We start from the raw sequence: 21,570 nt of genomic DNA on the forward strand, positions 1-21,570 counted from the left end.
AGGTCCTCCACCCCTGCGGAGGGGTTGTGGAACCAAGAAGTCCAATGTCATCAGATAGTGACCTGACCATGACAAGAGGGTGGTGGATATACCCCCGACTTCCAGATCACTCCCCACTTCTCCAGAAACAAACACAAGGTCTAGTGCATGACCGGCTACATGGGTGGGCCCAGTTAGAATATGGTGCAGCTCCAGGAGGCCATGGTCTCCATGAAGTCCCGAGGTGCTCCTGTGAGGATGGCCTCCAAATGTACGTTGAAGTCCCCCAACACCAATAAGTTAGGGGACTGTACACACACATCAGAGACCACCTCAAGCACCTCGGCCAGGGAGTCAGTCGTGCAGCGGGGTGGACAGTACACAAGCAGAATCCCCAGACTGCCCTTCGGGCCCAGCCTCCAGTACATGCACTCAGCAACCTTGGTCTCCCGGAGCGGGGGTCTGGTGAAGACCAAGGACTCTTGGTAGATAACAGCCACTCCCCCTCCCCGATCCCCAGCCCTTGGCTGCTGTGCATACGAAAATCCAGCTGGACACATGGCTGCAAGGGTTGGAGCAGCAGCCTCGGCCAGCCAGGTCTCCGTAATACATGCCAGGTCTGCACCCTCATCCAGGATCATGTCATGGATGAGGGAGGCTTTCTGGGTAACAGACCTGGCATTGCAGAGCAGCAAACGAAGGCCAGAAGATGGGGTCACGCCTTCCCCAGCCATCCTTTGGCTCTGGACAGGCCCGGAGCAGGGGACAGATACTACACATCTCTCCCTTGTTCCCCTTATCTGGCATGGCCTGCCCCTAGCGCTCCACCAGTGCCTGCCGCCCAGCCTCGGTATGTTCTGGCCCCCAACACTCCCCCCACTACCTCCATCAGGTGGACACATGCCCCCTCGCATCAGGTAGGCTACGCACCCCTAAAAACACAACAAAATCCCCCAGAAAACAACAACAACAAAACAATTAAAAAAAAACAATTAAAAATCCCCTTAAAAATAATGCCAGGCAGGAGCCCACAGGGAAGGCCTGGTGGTGGTGGTGGTGGTGGTGGTGGTGGTGGTGGCGGCGGCAGTGGCGGCAGGCCCGGCAGCAGGCCCAGCAGCAGGCACACCTCTTCCCCAGTGGTGGTGGCTTCTCCTGCAGGCCCTGGCTCTCCCAGGCCACCTCAGCCAGCCAGCTTATGTAGCCCCTCCAGGGAGGGGCAGGTGGAAGCAGCACAGCTGGCTCGATACCTTGGGGCCTGGTCCTGCTGGGACTGGCGGTCTGCCAGGCAGAAGTCTGCAGGGAAGGCCTGGTGGTGGTGGTGGTGGTGGCAGCAGCAGCAGCAGGCCCAGTAGCAGCAGGCCCGCCTCTTCCCCAGTGGTGGTGGCTTCTCCTGCAGGCCCTGGCTCTCCGCAAACGGAGCACCATGTCTTCCCCGTGTATTTCTCGCCTAGCGTGAATGAAGCGCTGAGTGTGGTTGTTGGGGGCATGGTCATGATGTCAAAGGTGGTGACAAAGGTCTGATAGGCATTCAGCCTTCCTGCTCTTGAGCCATTTTGGCTCCTCGCCATTTTCAGCCTGCCTGTTCAAAACAGAGCAGCAGAGCAGCAGCAAGGGGGGCGGGGAGAGGCAGAGCGGAGGAGCAGTAGAGGGGCTGAGCAGCAGGGACTGGCCAAAAGCATGGAAGAGGGAGGCAGGGCCCAGGGAGATCTGTGGGGGGCTGTCCGCGTGTCAGTCCCCATCCACCAGTAATGTGCAAGGGGCAGGAACCCAGGAGCATGTATCACTGAACCTGGAGCGTGTGTAATCCTCTTCACGGAAACATAACGCTATGGGAATGGCCATCTATAGAGAAGGAAGCGCGTGTAAAGGGAATCAGTGGTGATCCTGCATTTTAAAACGGAGGCGGAAAGCCCCGTTACAGATGCAGGATTTTAGGCTGGTATAGAAATCCCCACTGAATACAAAAACTGGGTGCCTTGAGCATTTGCTGTCTGTAGGAATTCATTTTTAGTAGCAGAACTGAACTGAGCTCACAGTCCTTTTGCACAAAACGTCCACTCCTGGTTACCGCAACATTTCTTTATTTCAATGGCCGAATTTGGGTGGGGAAAGTCATCTTCTTGTTGCTATTGTTAAAACAGTTGGGAGACAGAAACTTTCACCAATCTACGGCAAATCACTCCAAAAGTTCCTGATCTACCTCCTGCCCACCCCTGTTGGTCTAGTTTTGCCCATATATACTTTATCCCACTGCTACATCTCCAATCTGGGGTTTTATTACTGCGCTCCCTATTAATCACAATTTGAATGCAGCCCAAAGTTTTGATCCTAATCCAATATTGGGAATTTTTTTTTCTAGAGGTGAACACATTCCAAGTCATGAAGTAATCAAATCATGAGGACTGTACCGCCACTTTGCGCTGCTTTGTCTAACAACATTCTGCTCTTGTATGGCAGCTTTACACAGTGTTTTTTAACACATACACACTAAGTATTTTACTGCATGCTAAAAATCTAATGCAATCTTAGGCTGCATTAACAGAAGCATAGTGTCCTGGTCACGGGAAATAGTAGCTCCATTCTGTGTTAGGCCACATTTGAAGCACTGGGTCCAGTCCTGGGCGCCACATTTTAAGGAGATTGACAAACTGAAGATCATGAATCAGGATGGTGATAGGTCAGGAAATCAACCACTATGAGGAACAGTTGAAAGAGCTGGATATGTTTAGTCTAGAGAAGAGAAGATTAAGGGGAGTCTTCACATCTCTGAAAGGCTGTCATGCAGAAGATGGATCAGACATATTCTCTGTTGCTCCAGAGGGCAGTACAAGAGCTAATCGGTGAAAATTGCAGGGAAGCAGATTTTGGCTAAACTTTATTTATTCATTACATTTATATCCTGCCTTTTTTCCTCCTTAGGGAACCCAAGGTGGCGTACATAATCCTTTTCCTTTCCATTTTATCCTCACAACAGCAACCCTGTGAGGTAGGTTGGGCTGAGAGTCTATGACTGGCCCAAAGTCATAGTGAGCTTCCATGGCCAAGTGGGAACTAGAACCCGGACCTCCCAGTCCAACACTCTACCCACTACACCACGCTGCCTTCTCCTTGTTAGGAGAAACTTGCTAATAGTGAGAGCTGTTTGGCAGCTGAACAGACTGACTCAGGAGCATCTGTCCTCCTGAGCATCTGGCAGGGATGCTGTTGCTGCATCCTGCCTTGTAGAGCCTGCATTGAGCAGGGGGCTAGACTAGACTAGCCTTTCCCAATGTGGTTCCCTCTAGGTGTTTTGAACGAATAACTCCAAGCATTCCTGGAGATTGGCCCTGCTGGCTAGGGCTGACTGGAACTGAAGTCCAAAACATTTGAGGGGCACCAGGCTGTGGAAGGTTGAACTAGATGATCTCTAAGGTCTTTTCCAATTCTATGGTTTTATCATACAGTGATTTCTGCAACTTCCTACTGCATGTACAAGTCACAGTAAACTCATGTTTACTGTGGTGGGATGCGAAAGAAGTGGTCCAAACATTAGTGATTTTCAGAAATAGTCAAAGAAGCAGTCAAAATGGAGTATGGAAGATGATTGATATCAAGCACACAAATAGGAAACTTATAGCAAAATTATAGGCTGCAATGCTATAGCCACTTACTTGGGAGTAAGGCACATAGAACACAGTAAAAGTGAGTAACCATGCATATGGTTGTGCTGTTAATCTCTCTCCTCATACAAGGAGTGACCTAATTTAATAGGTGATACATGAAAAATTCCTACAGAGATAATATGGAATTCATGCCTGTAGACTACTGGAATATTTGGAAGCGCTAGTATTTATTATACTTTTTTGTTTTTAACTCAAACAAAGGGATGGCAAAATGGATCCATAACAACATTGATTAGCTAGGATGGATAACACATGTACAGTGTATTGCTACAGGTATTTACACACTTTAAGAAATTTAAGGTGTCTAGGGCTAGTGGAAAAGCAATAAAAGAGTAAGATGGTGCATCACTCATTATACTGGTTGATTCATATCAGCCTCCATCAGCTCACAGCAATCTGTTCTGTATTTGCTAACTTTTGAATACATCAGAATATGAGTCCTGGAAGCCCTTAAGTTTGCACAGTTCTGGACTGATTTTGTGTCTGGAAAAATACATGAGATCATACCCAGCAGACTAGTTCAAGGCACATCCTCACTGATGCATCTGGTCTTCCACTCATCTGCCATGATACTGAAGTGGACCATTGTTAAAATCTCTATGTTGTGCACACAGATGGTCAATTATTTGTGGCACAACTTCAAATTGCTTCAATGGGCAACTAACTCCCCACACATTCTGCAGTATATTCACTCCAGCAAAACTATGAATTATTATTCTTGAATCATCTGTGAATGTTTAAACTGATAGATAAAATAGTACTGAAAGGTAAATGGAGAAAATAAATAAAAGAAGAACTTGTTATAAATATAAAGCGTTATACATCTATTTAATTGATAAAAATGAGAGAGAATAGGATACAGTTATGTAACTGGGTGAGGAATAAATTGTTTTGCCTTTGCATATTTTACATTTTGTGGGACTGGCCCATAGGTTGTATTTATTTATTAAAAGCATTGATATCCCACTCTAGGCTCCCAGAGTGGCTTGCAATAATTGACAGTTATTACATTTATATCCTGCCTTTTTTCCTCTTGCAAGGAACCCAAGGCAGGTTAAATGGTCCTTCTCCTTCTCTTCTCCATTTTATCCTCACAACAACCCTGTGAGGTAGATTAGGCTGAGAGTCAGTAATTGGCCTGAAGCCACCCAGTGAGTTTCTTGACTGAGTGATGACTAGAATCCAGGTCTTCTGAGTTCCAGAGCTTCACCACACAAGGATAAAATCTTCCTTCTGCTTCTGGATTCTTTTGCGGGATTAAGATTGGCTCCTTTACATGAGCGGACATGTGCTTTGAATCAGGAAATTCCTTTCTCAGCAAGTTCTTTATGTTTTACAGCCACTACATGGCACTGTGGTTAAAGTGGAACTGCGCAATGACCCACAGTTGATATATTGGATTAACATTTTTTACCTGGTTATCATTTTAAAAGTGGGATAAAGGTTAGGGTGGGAGACGCCCTGGAGGTTGTGTAAAGGACCCGCAAACATCCATGAATGACCAATCAGTAAAAGCTTCTTGTAGAAATGCTCTCCAGTCCAACACTAAACCATTATACCACATTGGCTTTTTCCTATAGCTCCTCACCCCAGTCCAATTGGTCAGGCTTGACGGCTTTCCCAGCCCTGCTACCCACTATCCATTAAATGGAGATACTGGCATTGTGGGACCTTGTGCATTCAGTGCATGTATTTTTCCACTACAGCCATCTCCTGTTTGCAGGGACTACATTTCTGCCTCATCTCACAGGACTATCTCATTGGTCTGACTCATGGAGGGAGCAATCCTACCAGGATAGGCAGCTGCCTCCGAACTTGGAGGCAACTGCCTATCCAATGCAGGGAAGGAGAAGCGCGGAGGGGATTGTCCCCTCCACACTTCAGCCACCCTATATTTGCAGCTAGACAGCCGATTTTGGCTGTCTAGCCACGGGAAGGCAGAGCGGGGAAGCGGCTGCCGGACTACACGTTGGATGTGTTGTACCAGCATTTCCACCTTCCCTGCCCTGGAACACCCCCAGGAATGCCCCGTTTTCTCCGCTCCACACTCCTCTTCCAAGCATGGAGCACGGAGCCGTTCTGCGCTGCCTATAAGGCAGTGCGGGAGGAGGGGAAGGTTGGTTCCCAGAAACTGATGTATCCTATGGCCATCTAGCCCCTGACTAGCGGCCATAGGATTGTGCCCTTAGAAAAGTAGCTATTTTCTTCTCAGCTGCTCCAGGAAACCTAGCTGTGTGAGTCTCTCAGCAAAGCAGATGAACTTGTGTCTGTGATAAGATCAGCCAGTGGCTACATTTACAGAAAAGTATCCATTTTATTTAAGATCTAATGGCAACCCACTCCAGTATTCTTGCCAAGAAAACCCCATGGAACGTATCACAAGGCTAAAAGAGATGACGCCGGAAGATGAGCCCCTCAGGTCGGAAGGTGTCCAATATGCTACTGGGGAAGAGCAGAGGGTATTTCCAAGTAGCGCCAGAAAGAGTGAAGCGGCTGGGCCAAACCCGAAAGGACACTCAGCTGTGGATGTGTCTGGTGGTGAAAAGAAAATCCGATGCTGTAAAGAACAATATTGTTTAGGAACCTGGAAAGTCAGATCAATGAATCAAGGTAAGCTGCAGGTGGTCAAACATGAGATGGCAAGATTGAACATCGACATCTTGGGAATCAGCGAACTAAAATGGACAGGCATGGGCGAATTTAATTCAGGTGACCATCATATCTACTATTGTGGGCAAGAATCCCTTAGAAGAAATGGAGTAGCACTCATAGTCAACAAAAGGGTGGGAAAAGCAGTATTGGGGTACAATCTTAAAAATGATAGAATGATCTCAGTACGAATCCAAGGCAAACCATTCAACATCACAGTAATTCAAGTCTATGCCCCAACCACTGAGGCCGAAGAAGCTGAGGTTGATCGGTTCTATGAAGACCTACAACACCTTCTAGAACTAACACCAAAAAAAGATGTCCTCTTCATCATAGGGGATTGGAATGCTAAAGTAGGAAGTCAAGAAATCACCGGGATAACAGGCAGGCATGGCCTTGGTGTACAAAATGAAGCAGGACAAAAGCTAATAGAGTTTTGCCAAGAGAACATGCTGATCATAGCAAACACTCTTTTCCAACAGCACAAGAGGCGACTCTACACATGGACGTCACCAGATGGTCAATATCGAAATCAGATTGATTATGTCCTTTGCAGCTAAAGATGGAGAAGCTCCATACAGTCAGTAAAAACAAGACCTGGAGCTGACTGTGGCTCAGATCATGAGCTGCTTCTTGCAAAATTTCGGCTTAAATTGAAGAACGTCGGGAAAACCACTAAACCTTTCAGGTATGACCTAAATCATATCCCTGATGAATATACAGTGGAGGTGAGGAATAGATTTCAGGGATTAGACCTGATAGACAGAGTGCCTGAGGAACTATGGACGGAGGTACGTAACATTGTTCAGGAGGCAGCAACGAAATCCATCCCAAAGAAAAAAGAAATGCAAGAAAGCCAAGTGGCTGTCTGATGAGGCTTTACACGAGGCTCACGAAAGAAGGGAAGCGAAAAGCAAGGGAGAAAGGGGAAGATATACCCAACTGAATGCAGAGTTCCAGAGAATAGCAAGGAGAGACAAGAAGGCCTTCTTAAATGAACAATGCAAAGAAATCGAGGAAAACAACAGAATGGGAAAGACTAGAGATCTCTTCAAGAAAATCGGAGATCTCAAGGGAACGTTTTGTGCAAAGATGGGCATGATAAAGGACAAAGAAGGCAGGGACCTAACAGAAGCAGATGAGATTAAGAAGAGGTGGCAAGAATACACACAAGAACTATACAGGAAAGATCTGAATGTCCCTGACAGCCATGATAGTGCGGTCACTGAACTTGAGCCGGACATCCTAGAGAGTGAAGTCAAGTGGGCCTTAGGAAGCATTAGTAACAACAAAGCTAGCGGAGATGACAGTATTCCAGCCGAGCTATTTAAAATCCAGTTTACGCTTGACAAAATTATTGTCAAGCGTAAACAGTTCCATGGAAAAGTTCCATGTCTGTCCACTAGGGAAAAAAATTCCAAAAATCACAGAGGACCAACTAAATCTCGCAAAATAGCAAGCAAGTTTTCAGCTCCTCCAGAACTCTTCTTTGGGCTGGGTGTTAAGCAAAAGGGGAGTGGGCATGATGATGGCAGAACCTGAAAGATCGCAGATGTTTGGATTCCAACATCATACCCAGATTTTTCTCCCACCCATCCCCTCTTCCTGCCTTGCTTAATGTCTGGCTTGAAGAAGAGTTCTGAGGAACTAGAAAACTTGCTCACTGTTTTCTGACATTTTACTTAGTTCCATGGAAAACTACAGTCGCTATATGCTTTGGGTGGGAGAAGGTGTACAAGATTCAGCATTTGATAGAATTAGAGGGCTGGAATGGACCAGTCCATCATCAGTTGAACTTCTGACCCAAAGAGATAAAACAGACAGAAGGGGGGGGGGATGACAACCTGCATCCTCAACATTCTTCCCAAAAGTTACCAAACCTGAAACTGCTGGCACTCAGCTCATTATGCCTGCTCAGAGGCAGATGCGCTAGACACACCATCATTCCAGAAAAGCATGCCTTCTCGGACTACAGCTCCCATCATTCCCAGCCAGAATGCTGGCTGGGGATGCTGAGAGCTACAATGCAACACATCCGGAAGGCTCCAGGTTGGGGAAGGCTGATCTAAAGCGTCACAGCCGAAAATATATTACCGCAAAAAGTAAAGGATGCTGAAACCAGCGGAGCCTGGTGGCTCCGACTTCTGTGGGGCTGTCGATCCATTCCGGGTTTGTCAGAACCAGCCAGACCTCTAAATGAGCTACCGAAGGTGCTAAGCCCTATCCGCAAAATACGTTCACTACCTTCGATAGTTCTTTTAGAGCGCTGGCTGGTTCCGGCTGAAACCCAGAGTGGATTCACAGCCCCACCAAAATCGGGGCCGCCAGCCTCCACTGGCCGAAACTCGAGCGTGCCCGCACAAGGCACGTCCTCTGCGGTCCGGAGGCGATTTCCCGAAGCCCAGAAGTGCGCAGAGGGCTGTGAGCGGTGCTACTCGGTGCCAAAGAAGGCACCCTCCGCCGCACAGCTTCTGGGACAAACGACACCTCGCCTGCCGTATTTCTGGCAAGCGCACGCGCACGCACACGCGCGTTCGGCTGAAGTCTGCACCAGACGGGCAGGCTGCGGCGCGATCCAAGCTGCGCCGGGGGGCGGGGGTGCCGATACACGCAGGGCTGAAACATGGCTGTGATCCTGCGCTCAGCTTTTCCCTTTTGCTAGCGCCGGGGTTTCTGGGTCCTCCGGAGCTGGCTTGCGCGCGGGCGCACACTCGTCCCCGGCCCTGCTCTTCGAGCCCAACTCCGCGGTGCTGGGCTGCCTTTGCTGGAAAGAGAGCAAATCGCGAACGAAGCGCTTGTGACTTACCGACGAGTCCGTTTCCCTTGCAGATCCCCTCAGATTCTTGCTAGGCTAAAAGGACGGAGAGCAACTGAAGTGCGCAGCACTCTTTCCAGGAGGAGGGAGGGAGACGGGGAGGCGATGGCAAGTTTTCTCCTGGGTGCTCCGTGGACGATCCCCTTTCCTTTCCTTGCAGCACAGAGGGCGCTGCAGCACAGGCAGATCGGGCATTGGCGGGTTGCCCCAGGACAGTGGCCGCGCGCGGGCAATTACCTGCTCCGGCGAGGCCTGCAGAGAGCCGTTGCCATCCTCTCCGCCCTTTTTTAGCGCTCCTGCTCACCGGGTGTCCACCAATCCTGGACGAGGAGGGCGCAGCAAGAAGCCCGCGAAGAAACCCCTTCCCAGCCGAACGAACCTCCGGCTCTCGCGCAATGCGGACTCTTGACAAGGTGGCCCTGGAGCTGGGGCCCGGAGTGCGGAGGGGTGGACGACGCGCTTTGCTTCTCTCGCTCTGAGCCCTGCGAACCCCCTTGGCCACGGTGGACGAGCCCCCTCGAGCTGCAAGTCGGAACTCGGGGCGCTGCCTCCCTCTTCGGAAACGCGAAAAGTTCCCCTAGGACGCAGGAGGCGCTCCGAGCAGGAGAGGGGGCTTTCCGATCCAGAAGTACCTACCTTCAAGGTGAGGAATGCGGAGCAGGAATGTCAACAAGCAATTACACACTAGGGTCAGAGAGAAGGGCAGAGGAGGCTGTTTGAGGGACAAACCCAGCCTTGCTTTTCCTCCATTCAGCCACGATGGACTGGTCGGGTATTTCCACCTTTGCAGAATGTACGCACACGCCTCATGGATCGATCGCCTGTGTTTAAAACGTCTCCTTGATTGCACGTGGCTCTCTTTCGGTTCCTGGACGCTTCTGGGATAATGGATGTATCCTCTTCCAAACATCAAATGAAGGGCAATTCGACACATCAATCATATTTGCTGCAGGTATACCAGTGTCATCTGACCACCACAGACACATCTTTAAACGCGTGTGTGCCAATCCATGGCACAATCCTGTGTGTCAGCATGAATGGATCTAAAGGACGCTTCTAAGTCATTCACACATTTGCTGCTGGAAACACCAGAGTACTGCTAACAAGCATGATGGCTATGCAAAATGTAGAGCTGTTCCTATTTGCATCCAGCAAAACTGGATGTTTCTCCAGGCTTTTGGACCTTGAAAATATTACATGCTAAGGGAAAGTATTGTAGGACCTAAATAATAATCCTTCTGAACTATCTGAATAATCCATCAATTGGTGGAGGCCTTCTATGCCCAGTGCGTCTTCCTCATCACCACTGGAGAAAGCTGGCAGTCATGTCTGCTATTGGACCTCAACCTACTTAAAGCAGGGTGGAACCAACAGGGAGGCTGAGCACTCCTAGGCTGCCTTTAGTATTTATTCTAGAACAGTTTAGGACTCCTGTGATTTGTTTATAGTAGGGGCTGAATGAAATGTATTGCTCATGTTGTTTTTCCTTCCGGATAGCAGAAAGCTTGACTTTGTCTTCACATCAACCAAGACATTCTTTAGCAATTGAAATTTTCCTACCTGAATGGGGAAGTGGCCAGATTGGATTTGGACATGTCTACATTCCAGTCTTTAAGTAGCACTAGTTGTTTTTTATTTGTCCATAGCACAAAGGCCCTTACAAGTTACAATACAGCTATATATAACATAAGCTCAAAGTGACAATTCAAGGTGCTGGTTTTAACCTATAAAGCCCTATACGGCTTGGGACCACAATACCTGATGGCACGCCTCTCCTGAAACGAACCTACCCGTACACTACATTCAGCATCAAAGGCCCTCCTCCGAGTGCTTCCTCCAAGGGAAGCTCAGAAGGCAGCAACAAGGCAGAGGGTCTTCTCAGTGGTTGCCCCCCATCTGTGGAACAAGCTCCCTGATGAGGTCTGCCTGGTGCCAACATAGTTATCTTTGAGGCACCAGGTTAAGACCTATGTCTTTTCCCAGGCATTTAGCAGCACATAATGAGTTTTAATCGGTCCTGGATGTGTCTTTAGTTATGACTGATAGTTCAGTGTTCTTAGTTATATGTTGTGCATATTGTCTGTGTGCTTTTATGTGCTTTGTTGTAAATGGCTTTTAAACTTTTTATATTTTATTTAATGTTTTAACTTCTGTAAACCACCCAGAGAGCTTCAGCTATGGGGAGGTATTAAAACATCAAATAATGAACACCTAAAAGCATAATCCGGGGGGCTATGGAAAAAATAGAAAATAAAGTAAAAATGCCACAATAGAATAACCATACAAGTGTTAAAACAAACCAGTTCATTAAAAACTGGCACTGAGAATAAAGAATAGTTTGTATAACAAAAATATACCAAACGAACAAACTGGAAAAGCTCATGCAGCTTTATGTTATAATAAATGATCTCCTGGGCAATTTATAGCAGATGTCATTAAAAGGTTATGATGGATTTTTTAGCTGCTACTGCAGAGGATGCAACCCTCATTGTAATACACTTGTTATAGTCTGCCAGTAGATTACAGATGATTTCCACAGGAGACCTGCCAGCTCTACTTTTTAGGAGGTCCTCCAAAAGACAGATCCTGGGTTTCTCATACAAGGGGCAATGAAGACAATGTACTATATCCTCGACTTCTCCAGAGCTACAAATGCAGGTCCGCTGAGCCAGAGGGATCCCATTGTACCTCCCATCCAAATAAGCAGTGGTAAAGGTTTGAAAACAAAGGGCTGTAAACCTTTCAGCCTTTCTGAAAACTACAAAAGTTAAATCCCGGAAACACTGCTGTAAATATTGCTTTCCTTTGAAAAAACTGAACCATGGTGAGAAGGCCTGGCATTGGCTAGCCAAAATAGTTTCATGGCAATTTGCTTAAAAAATTCTGTCTCTAATGCTCCGCTTATCCAAGTTAGTTAAGGAATTGCGGGGATCCTCAAAATAGGCCTGAGACAGCACTAGCCAACACTGGGCCCAGCCACCCTTACCAATTTGCTCAAGAAACTTTGTTTTGCCAAATTTCCATCAGTGGAGCTCAGTAATCTTTTGCTATAGAGGATGAGGGCTTTGTCTATTCTTGCTTCGATAGACATAATTCCAGCTTCCAATAATAGCAAGGAAGAAGAGACCACTGGTGGGCATGCCAGCAGCTCTCTCAAAAATTTATTTTGAATGGTCTCAACTGCTGAGGAATCAGGCTTCCTGCAATGAGCAGGGGGTTGGACTCGATGGTCTTGTAGGCCCCTTCCAATCCAATGAATAATTAGCTGCTGGGGCATGACCCTGACCCCATATCTCCGCACCATACAGAAGTTGAGGAAACACTTTAGCTAGACGTATTTCCAAGGTTGGGCCCACCAAAGAACCACTGTTGCACCACCTGAAAGATAAGACTGTTTTAGCAGTCCTCCAGGCAGCAAGCTTTACTGCCTCTATGCGGGGTTTCCAACTGCCATTTGAGGAAAATTGTACCCCCAATTATTTGAAGCTGAAACATTGCTCAATTGTATGCTCATCAAGGTGCCATTTATGTAGTCATTTCCTTTTAGAAAAAAAACATAACCTTGGCTTTGGAATAATTTATAACCAACTTCTGTCTGCAGACCAAACTAAGTTTATTTAGAAGTCTCCGTAGACCTGCTAGAGAGGTTGAGAGAAGGGCCATCTCACCTGCATAAAGAACATTTGTACCTTTCGGGGTCCCAAAGATGGGGGGAAGTGAACCAAGGAACTTAAATCTGCCACTAAACTCTTCACATAAAAATTGAGCAAAAGGGGGGCTAGTATGCAGCCCTGTCTGACACCTCTTCTAGTGTTGAATTTTCCCAGAAAGCACTCCTGACAAACCAGTATGAACTTTCAGATCTGTATGAGAGTGGCTTTTCTGCACCAAAAACAGCAGCTGCTTATCAGTGTTTGTATGTGACCATTTTCCCCATAAACATTTTCTGTCTATTAGATCAAATGCAGAAGTAACGTCCACAAAGGCAACATACAGTCTTCCTCCAGGTCTATTCAGACTTATACAAATCAAATGGGAGAACACAAAACGTTGGTCAATTGTGCTCCTTCCCTGCCGAAAACCCGCTTGTTCATCAGAAAGAATGTTATTTAATTCTGCCCATGCTTCCAACTTATTCAACAGGAATCTTCCGTACACTTTAGAAACTATGTCCAAAAGGCTAATTGGCCTATAATTTTTAGGGTCTGATCTTTTGCCCTTTTTGTGTAGTGGAACTATAATGCCCACCTGGCAGGGATGATTCCATTTAGATGAATATATGAAAACAGTTTCGCCAGCACTGGGGCCCACCAGGCAAGATTGCATTTAAATAATTCTGGGGGGAGCATATCTAACCCAGGTGCTTTGCCGGATACCAGGTGGCAGAGTAAATGCTTGATCTCCAGGACTGAGACCAGTGGCCAGTCAGGGAGATCCATACAAGTGGGATTAACCTCTACAGAGGCGGGTACCTGGAAAATGTTTTCAAAATGTTGTAGCCGTAATGAACCAGGGATTTGAGTATAGAAAAGTGTAGCTCTGAATTGACATTACCTTTTTGTCTCGCCACCAATCCCAGCTCCATCCATCTTTGTTGAATAGATTCAGCCTTCTTTTTCATTAGAGACTTATAAGATGAACAGGTTATAATCAAAGTCTTATAACACCCCTCTGATCTAGAGCACTTAAAGCTACGGGTAATCTTTGCTAATTCCTTCTTCATATTCCTGGATTCCCTATCATACCAGCTGGTTCTACCTGGGCAGGGAGCAGGCACGGGGCCAGATTGCACCAGAGAAGGTTTTCGGTACTTGGCAATTTGCTGATAAGCTTACAAGACCTCCGAATGACCCAGAATAATTTTATTTCTCAGTCCCAGTAAAGTTGGGCTATATAACAAGCCAGTTATCACTGAACTCATGGACTCAGATCATTTGAGCCGTCTGTGGCCAGTAGTGACCATTTCAAAGGATACGTACTTTTATTCTGAGTTGGCTTAACTGCCAATTCAATGACAAGCTTAATAGGAAGATGGCCGCTCTCTGGCCGATCTTCAGCTGAGAAACATTTTAGATTCGAGATTAGATTTAGAGAAATCCAAAAATAATCTACTATATTGGCTCCTGTAAAAGAAAGGAATATATAATGTCCAGCAGATATATCCTTTGAACTGCCACTCAGAATTAATAGGAAACAATTGTAACCCAGCATGATTAAGACTAGGACCGTTCCTGTTAAACCTCCCATCTTGAGAATGCCTGCCCACACAGAATAGCTCGTCCACACACAGACCAAAATGATTAAACAGCTCCGAATTAGTTTGTCCTATCCGAGCATTTAGGTCACCTCCCAAAATAATGTGGGAATTGTCACACTGGCACTTGTAATTTCCCAAAGCAGATGCCAAAGATAGCCACACGACTTGGGGTGACAGTGATGAGTTCTCTGATGGAACAGAAGCATTAATACAGAAAAAGAGAGGCACCATTAGTGATAACCTGTACCATCAGGACGTTATTATGCAATTGGGGTTCTATCATTTGGCAGCTACCATCTAGTTCTACTGAAACAAACACTGCCAACCCACCACAGCAGCGGCCCCTTTTGTGACATCTGCAACGGCTTTAGAGAAGGCCCTGTAACCCAGCAATTGTAGACAGGAAGAATCCTCCACCCAAGTTTCTTGTAAGAAAATTATCTGAAACTGTTGTAGATATGTAATGACCTCTTTATCCACTATCTGGCCATGCCATCCAGAAATATTCCAAGACAGAATCTTTAAATCTAGGAATATTTTTTTCAACCCATCTACCACTTAGTCAACAGTTTAAAGAGACTGGGATGATTGAGAGGTAGAGCAAATGTCCAGAGGAGTAACCCCTGAGTGGGAGTGTACCAGTGGTGAAGTAAGAACGCCCCTCGAATCTCTCATGAGAGTGAACAGAGAATCTTGCAGGAAGAGTAGACCCCTAATGGTTAATTCCTGTGCCATGGGTGGCAAAAGCTTAAAGCATGCTAACAAAGCAGTTTCATCAGAGAGCAATAGTTTTTCCAAGGAAGCTAATCCTACATGCAAATGCAACTTGAACGGAGGTAGAGCGTTCACTTCACTCTGCTACCTATCCCTTCTATTCTGATAACAATTCAGTAATTCCTGAAGAGAGCACAAATTAAACAGTAACTCCTCTTGTTCAGGGGTAGTCAAACCCTGGAAATGCTTCATCAGGTCTGATTCTTCCTCAGAGAAGTAAACCTTAATTTCACCTGCACCTATACCTGAGGGGTGGTGCCTAAGGTGCGAGCAATGTAATGCAGCCTGTTCCACAGGGTTGCTAGCCAACTGAGGAATTATATTTCTCACTAATTTACATAACACTACTTGCTGCCTATTTGAGTTCCTAGTTACCCACCCCAGTTTGGGTGCATTGTTTGTGGTAATCTCCAGAAAGTAATGTATTTTGTTCTCCCTTGGAGGTTGTTTGGGGGCTTCCCCCTGGAGCCTAACCAGGACGGGTTTAGTGATATTCCTGAAGTATCTGGTGACGAATATCCCCTTCCTCTCCAGCATTGGTCTGCTCTTTAGGATGTAATTAACAGCATGTATGTCTGCAAATGAGGCCAAAATTCTGGAGCTTGAGAGGTATTCTACTTCTATTATATCTGGGGAAATAAGGTCCTTAAGACCAGAATGTCTCAGTGCCTGTAAAGGTCTTCTATCTTATTTCTATGAGTTGAGTAAACCTTGGGCAGAATCAAATTTGAGAAGACTAGATCACTTCTCATTAAAATCAGACAAGACTGGTCTCTATCATATAGTGGAGGTTTTTGGCATGTGATTGATTGCTCCTGTTCCAAAATTAGGCCAATGGGGTCTGTCTGCATACTGGATTCCTAAGTAATTTTGGACTGTGGGCTGGAGTTCATTTGTATTTTCTCCCTTTTGAGATGTTTGAGCTGCCTCACTGGCTTGTCCTTCATTTCAGCATCCTGACTGTTATCTGATACTGTTAATAGCGATTTAAAAATTAACCCTTTTGCCTTCTTGCAAACATTTACTCTATATGCTGATCATTTGCCAGCCCCTACTCCTAATATTTTATTAAACCTACATTTAGTTTTCCTCCTCTTGGGAAACCTATTACCAGGATTTTGACTACTCCTTAGAGCCCTGACTGAATTGTTTTTTGAGTCAGTAACACCTCTCTTAGCTGCCTTAGGATCCAACCAGCCCATCTCAACAAGGGCACTCAGATGGGGCAGCAGGAGGGCAATTTCCTGCGAAAAGGATTGTCCAAAGAGCACCCTGAAATGGAGCTTTCCTCCTCTGTGACTGTAGTAGGCAGTTCCTTGTTCGCCACAGGAAAATCCTGACCAAGCAATTCGACAAACACCTCTAAGTGAGACTTAAAGCCTGTCACCATCAGTGTCCCGGATTTCCTGGAAAAGCTTAGTAATCATTTTGGAGTTCAGGAGACAGTGTTTAGAAAGGATCTCCAAATCACTGTTGTGCAGGGGACTTGGCAAACTAAAGGAAAGTGCTCTTTTATCCTGCTCCAAATGAGGGACTGAGGCATCCAAATCTGCTTTAATGGGGCAGTCCGCCAAGAGTAGGCTCTCATCAAGTGGTTCACCCAAAGCTTGTGCCATAAGCTCGCTGACGACTTCTGAGATTTTATCAAATATTGGCATGGGTTCTTTAAAAAAAGGTGGGTCCTGCCACACAAGTCTGTGTGCAGCTGGTGGGATAGAGTGGGTTGTAACATCAACACAAAGTTGTTTAAAGTTTAGGGGAAGGTCCAGGCACAAAATTGTCCACCCTTAAACTACACTGCTTCCAAGTTAAAACTATCATTAAAATAAACACAACCTAAACAGAAGGGGAAAAAAGGGATTTGTGCGTCTCGAAGGGCACATTTAGCACCACACTTTGCGTGACGCTGAGGTGCTGCCTCTGGCAGCCATACCTTACATACTTGCCAAGGGGAGGGGCAGCAGATGGAGGTAAGGCTGAAGGACAGCTCAGGAAGCCAGCAGGAGCCCAAGTTGAAACTCACTGTCTCTTGGCCCTCCTAGAACTAGTTTGATAACCTTGGCCTGTGCTGGTCCATAAATCCTCTAGGAAGGTTATAAAGCTTGCTAGGTGAACATGGACTTGAAGGATAGAGGGTAACTCCATTCCCCACACAGAGCTGCCTTGAAGGACCCAACATGGGCAATGGCAATGGTAGAATTTGGTACTCAGAGCTTTGGAAAAAGCTTTGCTTCTCCTTTATTGTGCTTGATGGTGTTCTGGACCCTTGGGTTCATCATTCAATTTTAACAGCTTAAAGGCTTTTGATGTAAAGGATTTTTTTCCAACCCTTACCAGGAACACACTGAAGCTGGGAACCAAAGATTGGGGCTCTAGATGAAACAGCTCCCCCATTCTGGTCTGATGGGAGCAGATGCTTCTCAATAGTTGGGGGAATCTGTATTTTCTTAATTTGGACTGTCAAGAGAGGCATGAGTGAGTATCCTTACTCTTTCTATGCAGTCTATTGGGAGCCAGACTTAGTGAGATGTCAGGACGCATACATCTAGGTAGAGGAAAGAGCCCTTTCAGGATTGAGAACACACCTTTTTTCTCTGGGGCATGGCATGATCTTTTGAGACTGTAAGAAGTTATTGTCTCTGCTGCTTGGGGCATCTCACACTCTTAACATACAACACATAACCACTAATCTTCCAGCTTCAGAATCACCCCCCTTTTACGTACTGGGTAGGCTGAATGCCTTGGCCTTAATGGAGAATTACTATCTGGGGCACTTTTTGCCCTTGTGTTTCTTCCAAAGGTCTTTGCTGAGGTTTTCTGACACCAACTCTCCTGCTCATGACAAAATTTCATGGGAAAGGGTTGGCAAAGAGAATAGCCAGTGAAGTGCTCCCTCTTCTGTGCTTACTTCAGCTCCATTATCTTCTCTTTTCCAAGCATTGCTAATGCAGTAAAGACCTAAAGAAGGCTGCGCCATATGGCAGCATTTGTTATGCTGTCAGAGGTTTCCCATGTCAGCTTCACTGGACAGCTTCTCCAGAATGTGAGATCCCTAGGGGACAGTCCTCAGAGTAATTTAGGCCTCCTTTTCTAGAAGCAGGTAGATGCCTTCTCCCCCCGCCCCCACCCCACATAGGCACAATTGAGGGACATTCAGCTGTCTTGGTGCTCTTGGTAGTTGTGGATGGATAGAACTTTAAGCTGACTTTCTTCTTTCCTACTCCAGGGAAGAAAAAGACCAATATTGTGCTCAAAAGCACTCCATCTGGCTGAGGTCCCCTCCCACAGGAACAGACTACGTTAAGAAACTAATTAGCATAGACCTGCCTACCAGAGCAAGAGGGAGGAGTAACCCACCGAAGGAGAAAATAACTGTGCAGCAGGTGCTTTCTTTCTTGCTTGCTTTCAGAGATGAAAAGCAGAATAGGTGCTTCAACATGGCAGGGCCTCAGTAGAGGCTGCCCACACCTTCTCCTGCTCTCTTGAGGGAATAGGGGCAGGGAGACTCTTCACTACAGAATCCAACAGGAGTCTTCTGTCTTGTAAAATTGCAGAAATAGTCTGAACTGAATGTACTGATATATTCTAATCAGGACTGTGGATTTCTCTCTCAGTGTTAGTGGGAAATTAGCAGAGCAAGACAGAGAATAACTCCAATGAATGGTATTGTGAATGGGTCAGTTTTTATTTTGTATACATCTGTGCTTTGCAAAAACAAAACAAAAACCTGTCACAGATATATATACCCCTTGAATTTCATGGGCTTCTGGCCGCACTTGTGTCCTTGTAGATAACATTCCCCTCATCTGACAAGCTTATGCCACAATAAATCTGTTAGTCTTTAAGGTGCCCCAAAACTATTTGTTGGCCTCCCTAAGCAGACATGCATAGACTTGTGCTTTGGAGACACTTTTAAGGTTATTGACAGTAGAAATCCACAGGGCCAGCTTACAATACTACCTCTTTAAGTATACCTCCATCACTGGCATTTACATTCTAGCATTTCTTAACAACCTATTGACAACATGCAGTGAATAACACAAATTCAGTTACAATTCTGAGAGCCTAATTCTGTTTGGGACTGAAGAATATGCAGACTCAGGAGTAAAACTTCCTTGAGGTAAGTAAGATATATAACACAATCCTATGGGCCTCACTGTGTTCTACTTCTACTTTTAGGATTGTAGCCCTAAAAGAATAAATGCAAAGTGAGACAAATGAATTTCCAAAAATGGCAAAAATTCAGAAAATGAAAAATAATTTTATTAGCTATTGTAGCTAAACCCATTTCAATCTTTTCTTATGAAAGAAAATTATTTTCTTACGAATTATTTTTGAAAAGGCAGCCCTTTCAAACTCCAAATTAGACTAAACACATTAAAAACTTAAATACAGAATTTAAACCTAATTATTAAAGTGTTCATAGGCTATTTATTTTTAATGAAATAAGAAAATTTTAGATTAATTGCTTATTTGGCTTGGGTTATTTGATACAATATGAAGCACAGTCCCCTCTATTCAGTGGGCATGATACCTCATATGAAAACCGAGAAAGCTAATGTCTGTAACATAAACACTAGTAAAAGGTAACTGGTTATATTGATAAGAGATGGTGAAGAACCAAATACTGCCCACACCCTCCTCCAAAGGCTGGCATTGTGCTCCAAAATGCAATATAATAGGGAAAATACCTTAGGTTTATCACAGGCTGCCTGAAGTAGTTACATCCTGACATCTTCTTAACAAACCACAGTTTAACAGCTTTTGGGTGCAATCTATATTCTACTTAAGGTAATGCTAAAATTCCTACTGACTTTGATGCCTGTGGCTTATACATTATTAATATTGTTATTATTATTTTTGCACTCTGATCCTAAATACATCGGTCTTATTGATTGCCACAGACCAAGGATGGGGAACATGTGGTCTTCCAACTGCAACTCCCACAAGCCCTAGCTAGCATAGCCAATGAAAGATGCAGTCTAACAACATCTGGAGAGCCACACATTCCCCCATCCCTGCCATAGACCTTATTTCCAAGGAGGAATGTTTATGACTGTAGGCTTAAGACAGTGTTCTTAAAAGTACTATGAACAGTATGTATTTTAACAATATTCTAGAAGCATGTAATGCCATACATTGCAGCATAGCTTTATTCTTCTAAGGACTTTATAATTTCAGGAAGTTTTTCTTCACCAAAGTGGTCTTTTAGGAGAAAGTAAATAATCTGTTCAAGCTTTTCAACCTGTAGGAGGACAGGAAAATCACAGAAAGTATTATGGAGTAGGCGTGCACAACATTGCTGCATCCAGTGACTGCTGGGGGGGACAGGGGCTGCACATGTTTGCATGCACACAGACATACACTGCCACTAGCAGGGTGGGGAACCCTTTTCTACTCATAAGCAAGCATGACTGAATCACTTAGCAGCACTTTCAAACAGAATCCCAAACGGTAAGCCCTTGCAGATCTACTCAGAAATAAGCAGACAAGCTGCAGAGGTAAACAGGATTGAATCACTGGGCAGCTTTTCCCCCAGGCCCCGTCCTGTCTCTCCAGCAGGGATAAGTTATTAGGTGAGAACCAAAGAAAGGAGGACCAAAGAAAGGGAGTGGCGCCTGGGGAAGAAACTGGGGGACAGATCACCTAGACTGCTGCACGGGGATGCCACTGGCTTGGCAAGCCACACCAGTACCTCTGTCATAAGCGTCTACTCAAAGCAGCAGTTTTTCATTCAATCTACTACAGAAAGTAACACTAAGGGGCCTAGTTCACATTACATCCTAGTTCACACTCCACTTTTTATGCTAATTATATGCCTCACTGATGAGGCATTTAACTTTCCCAATATTACCTTGAATGGAAGTCTCATGTTTGTTTGTTTTTTATTTAACACAGAATCTCAGTGCTAACTATAATCCCCAAACACGGCTGCTCCATGATCTTGGGTTAGATCCAACAACACTTGCTGTTGGAGGAACAAAACCTTTCGATCTAGCTTCATAAAATCAGTTGATGCAATACACTAAACTTCTGAAGACAATTTTGTTCCCAACTAAAATTTCAGCTAGAAGCAATATTTAGGTGACCTAGGCATAACCTCTAAATATTTCACATTTTGTGCTAGTGTCTTATTTTACAAAAAGTAAAATTCAATTGTATATTCAAATGTATATCTATGCAAAATAGTCTGGGTGCTTTTTGTTTATAGATGGATATACCATTACACATAAAAGCAGTATTGTATTAGCTCTGCAAGCAATTAGTATTTGGAGACAAACAGAACTTAAGTTCTGCATTGAAGCTTACTTGCTTTCTCAGCTCTGTACAGCAGCACTTAGATTTCTTTGCACATTCTAAAAGAAAAAAAAAAGTATTTAGCTTCTTGTTCCACCAGTGAGCAGTACCGAGGCATTTTCAGTTTTGTAAATTCA

At 45.2% G+C, this 21,570-nt stretch overlaps 2 protein-coding genes across 12 annotated transcripts in view; both read right to left on the reverse strand.

Annotated features, from left to right (window-relative positions):
• Window positions 1-9,588, reverse strand: part of VWA2 (von Willebrand factor A domain containing 2) — a 65,222-nt gene extending 55,634 nt beyond the window's left edge. The window contains exon 1 of one of the 2 annotated variants that reach the window (XM_084846148.1): window positions 9,343-9,588. In XM_084846148.1, coding sequence (XP_084702274.1) covers window positions 9,343-9,377 — 35 coding nt within the window. In that variant the 5' untranslated portion in view covers window positions 9,378-9,588. Of the gene's footprint in view, window positions 1-9,096 lie in introns of both variants that reach the window. The other variant, XM_084846149.1, reaches the window with a different exon arrangement.
• A 9,206-nt stretch (window positions 9,589-18,794) lies between these two features.
• TDRD1 (tudor domain containing 1) overlaps window positions 18,795-21,570 on the reverse strand; it is a 56,592-nt gene continuing 53,816 nt past the window's right edge. For all 10 annotated transcript variants that reach the window (XM_084846158.1, XM_084846150.1, XM_084846159.1 and 7 more), the window contains 2 exons: window positions 21,446-21,492; window positions 18,795-20,381 (listed from right to left, as the gene is read on the reverse strand). In XM_084846158.1, the coding sequence (XP_084702284.1) occupies window positions 20,289-20,381; window positions 21,446-21,492 (140 nt within the window). In that variant the 3' untranslated portion in view covers window positions 18,795-20,288. The remainder of the gene's footprint in view (window positions 20,382-21,445; window positions 21,493-21,570) is intronic.

The sequence above is a fragment of the Heloderma suspectum genome, chromosome 3, assembly GCF_057233095.1.
Source record: "Heloderma suspectum isolate Gila_16-S chromosome 3, 16-S_ref, whole genome shotgun sequence".
NCBI lineage: Eukaryota > Metazoa > Chordata > Lepidosauria > Squamata > Helodermatidae > Heloderma > Heloderma suspectum.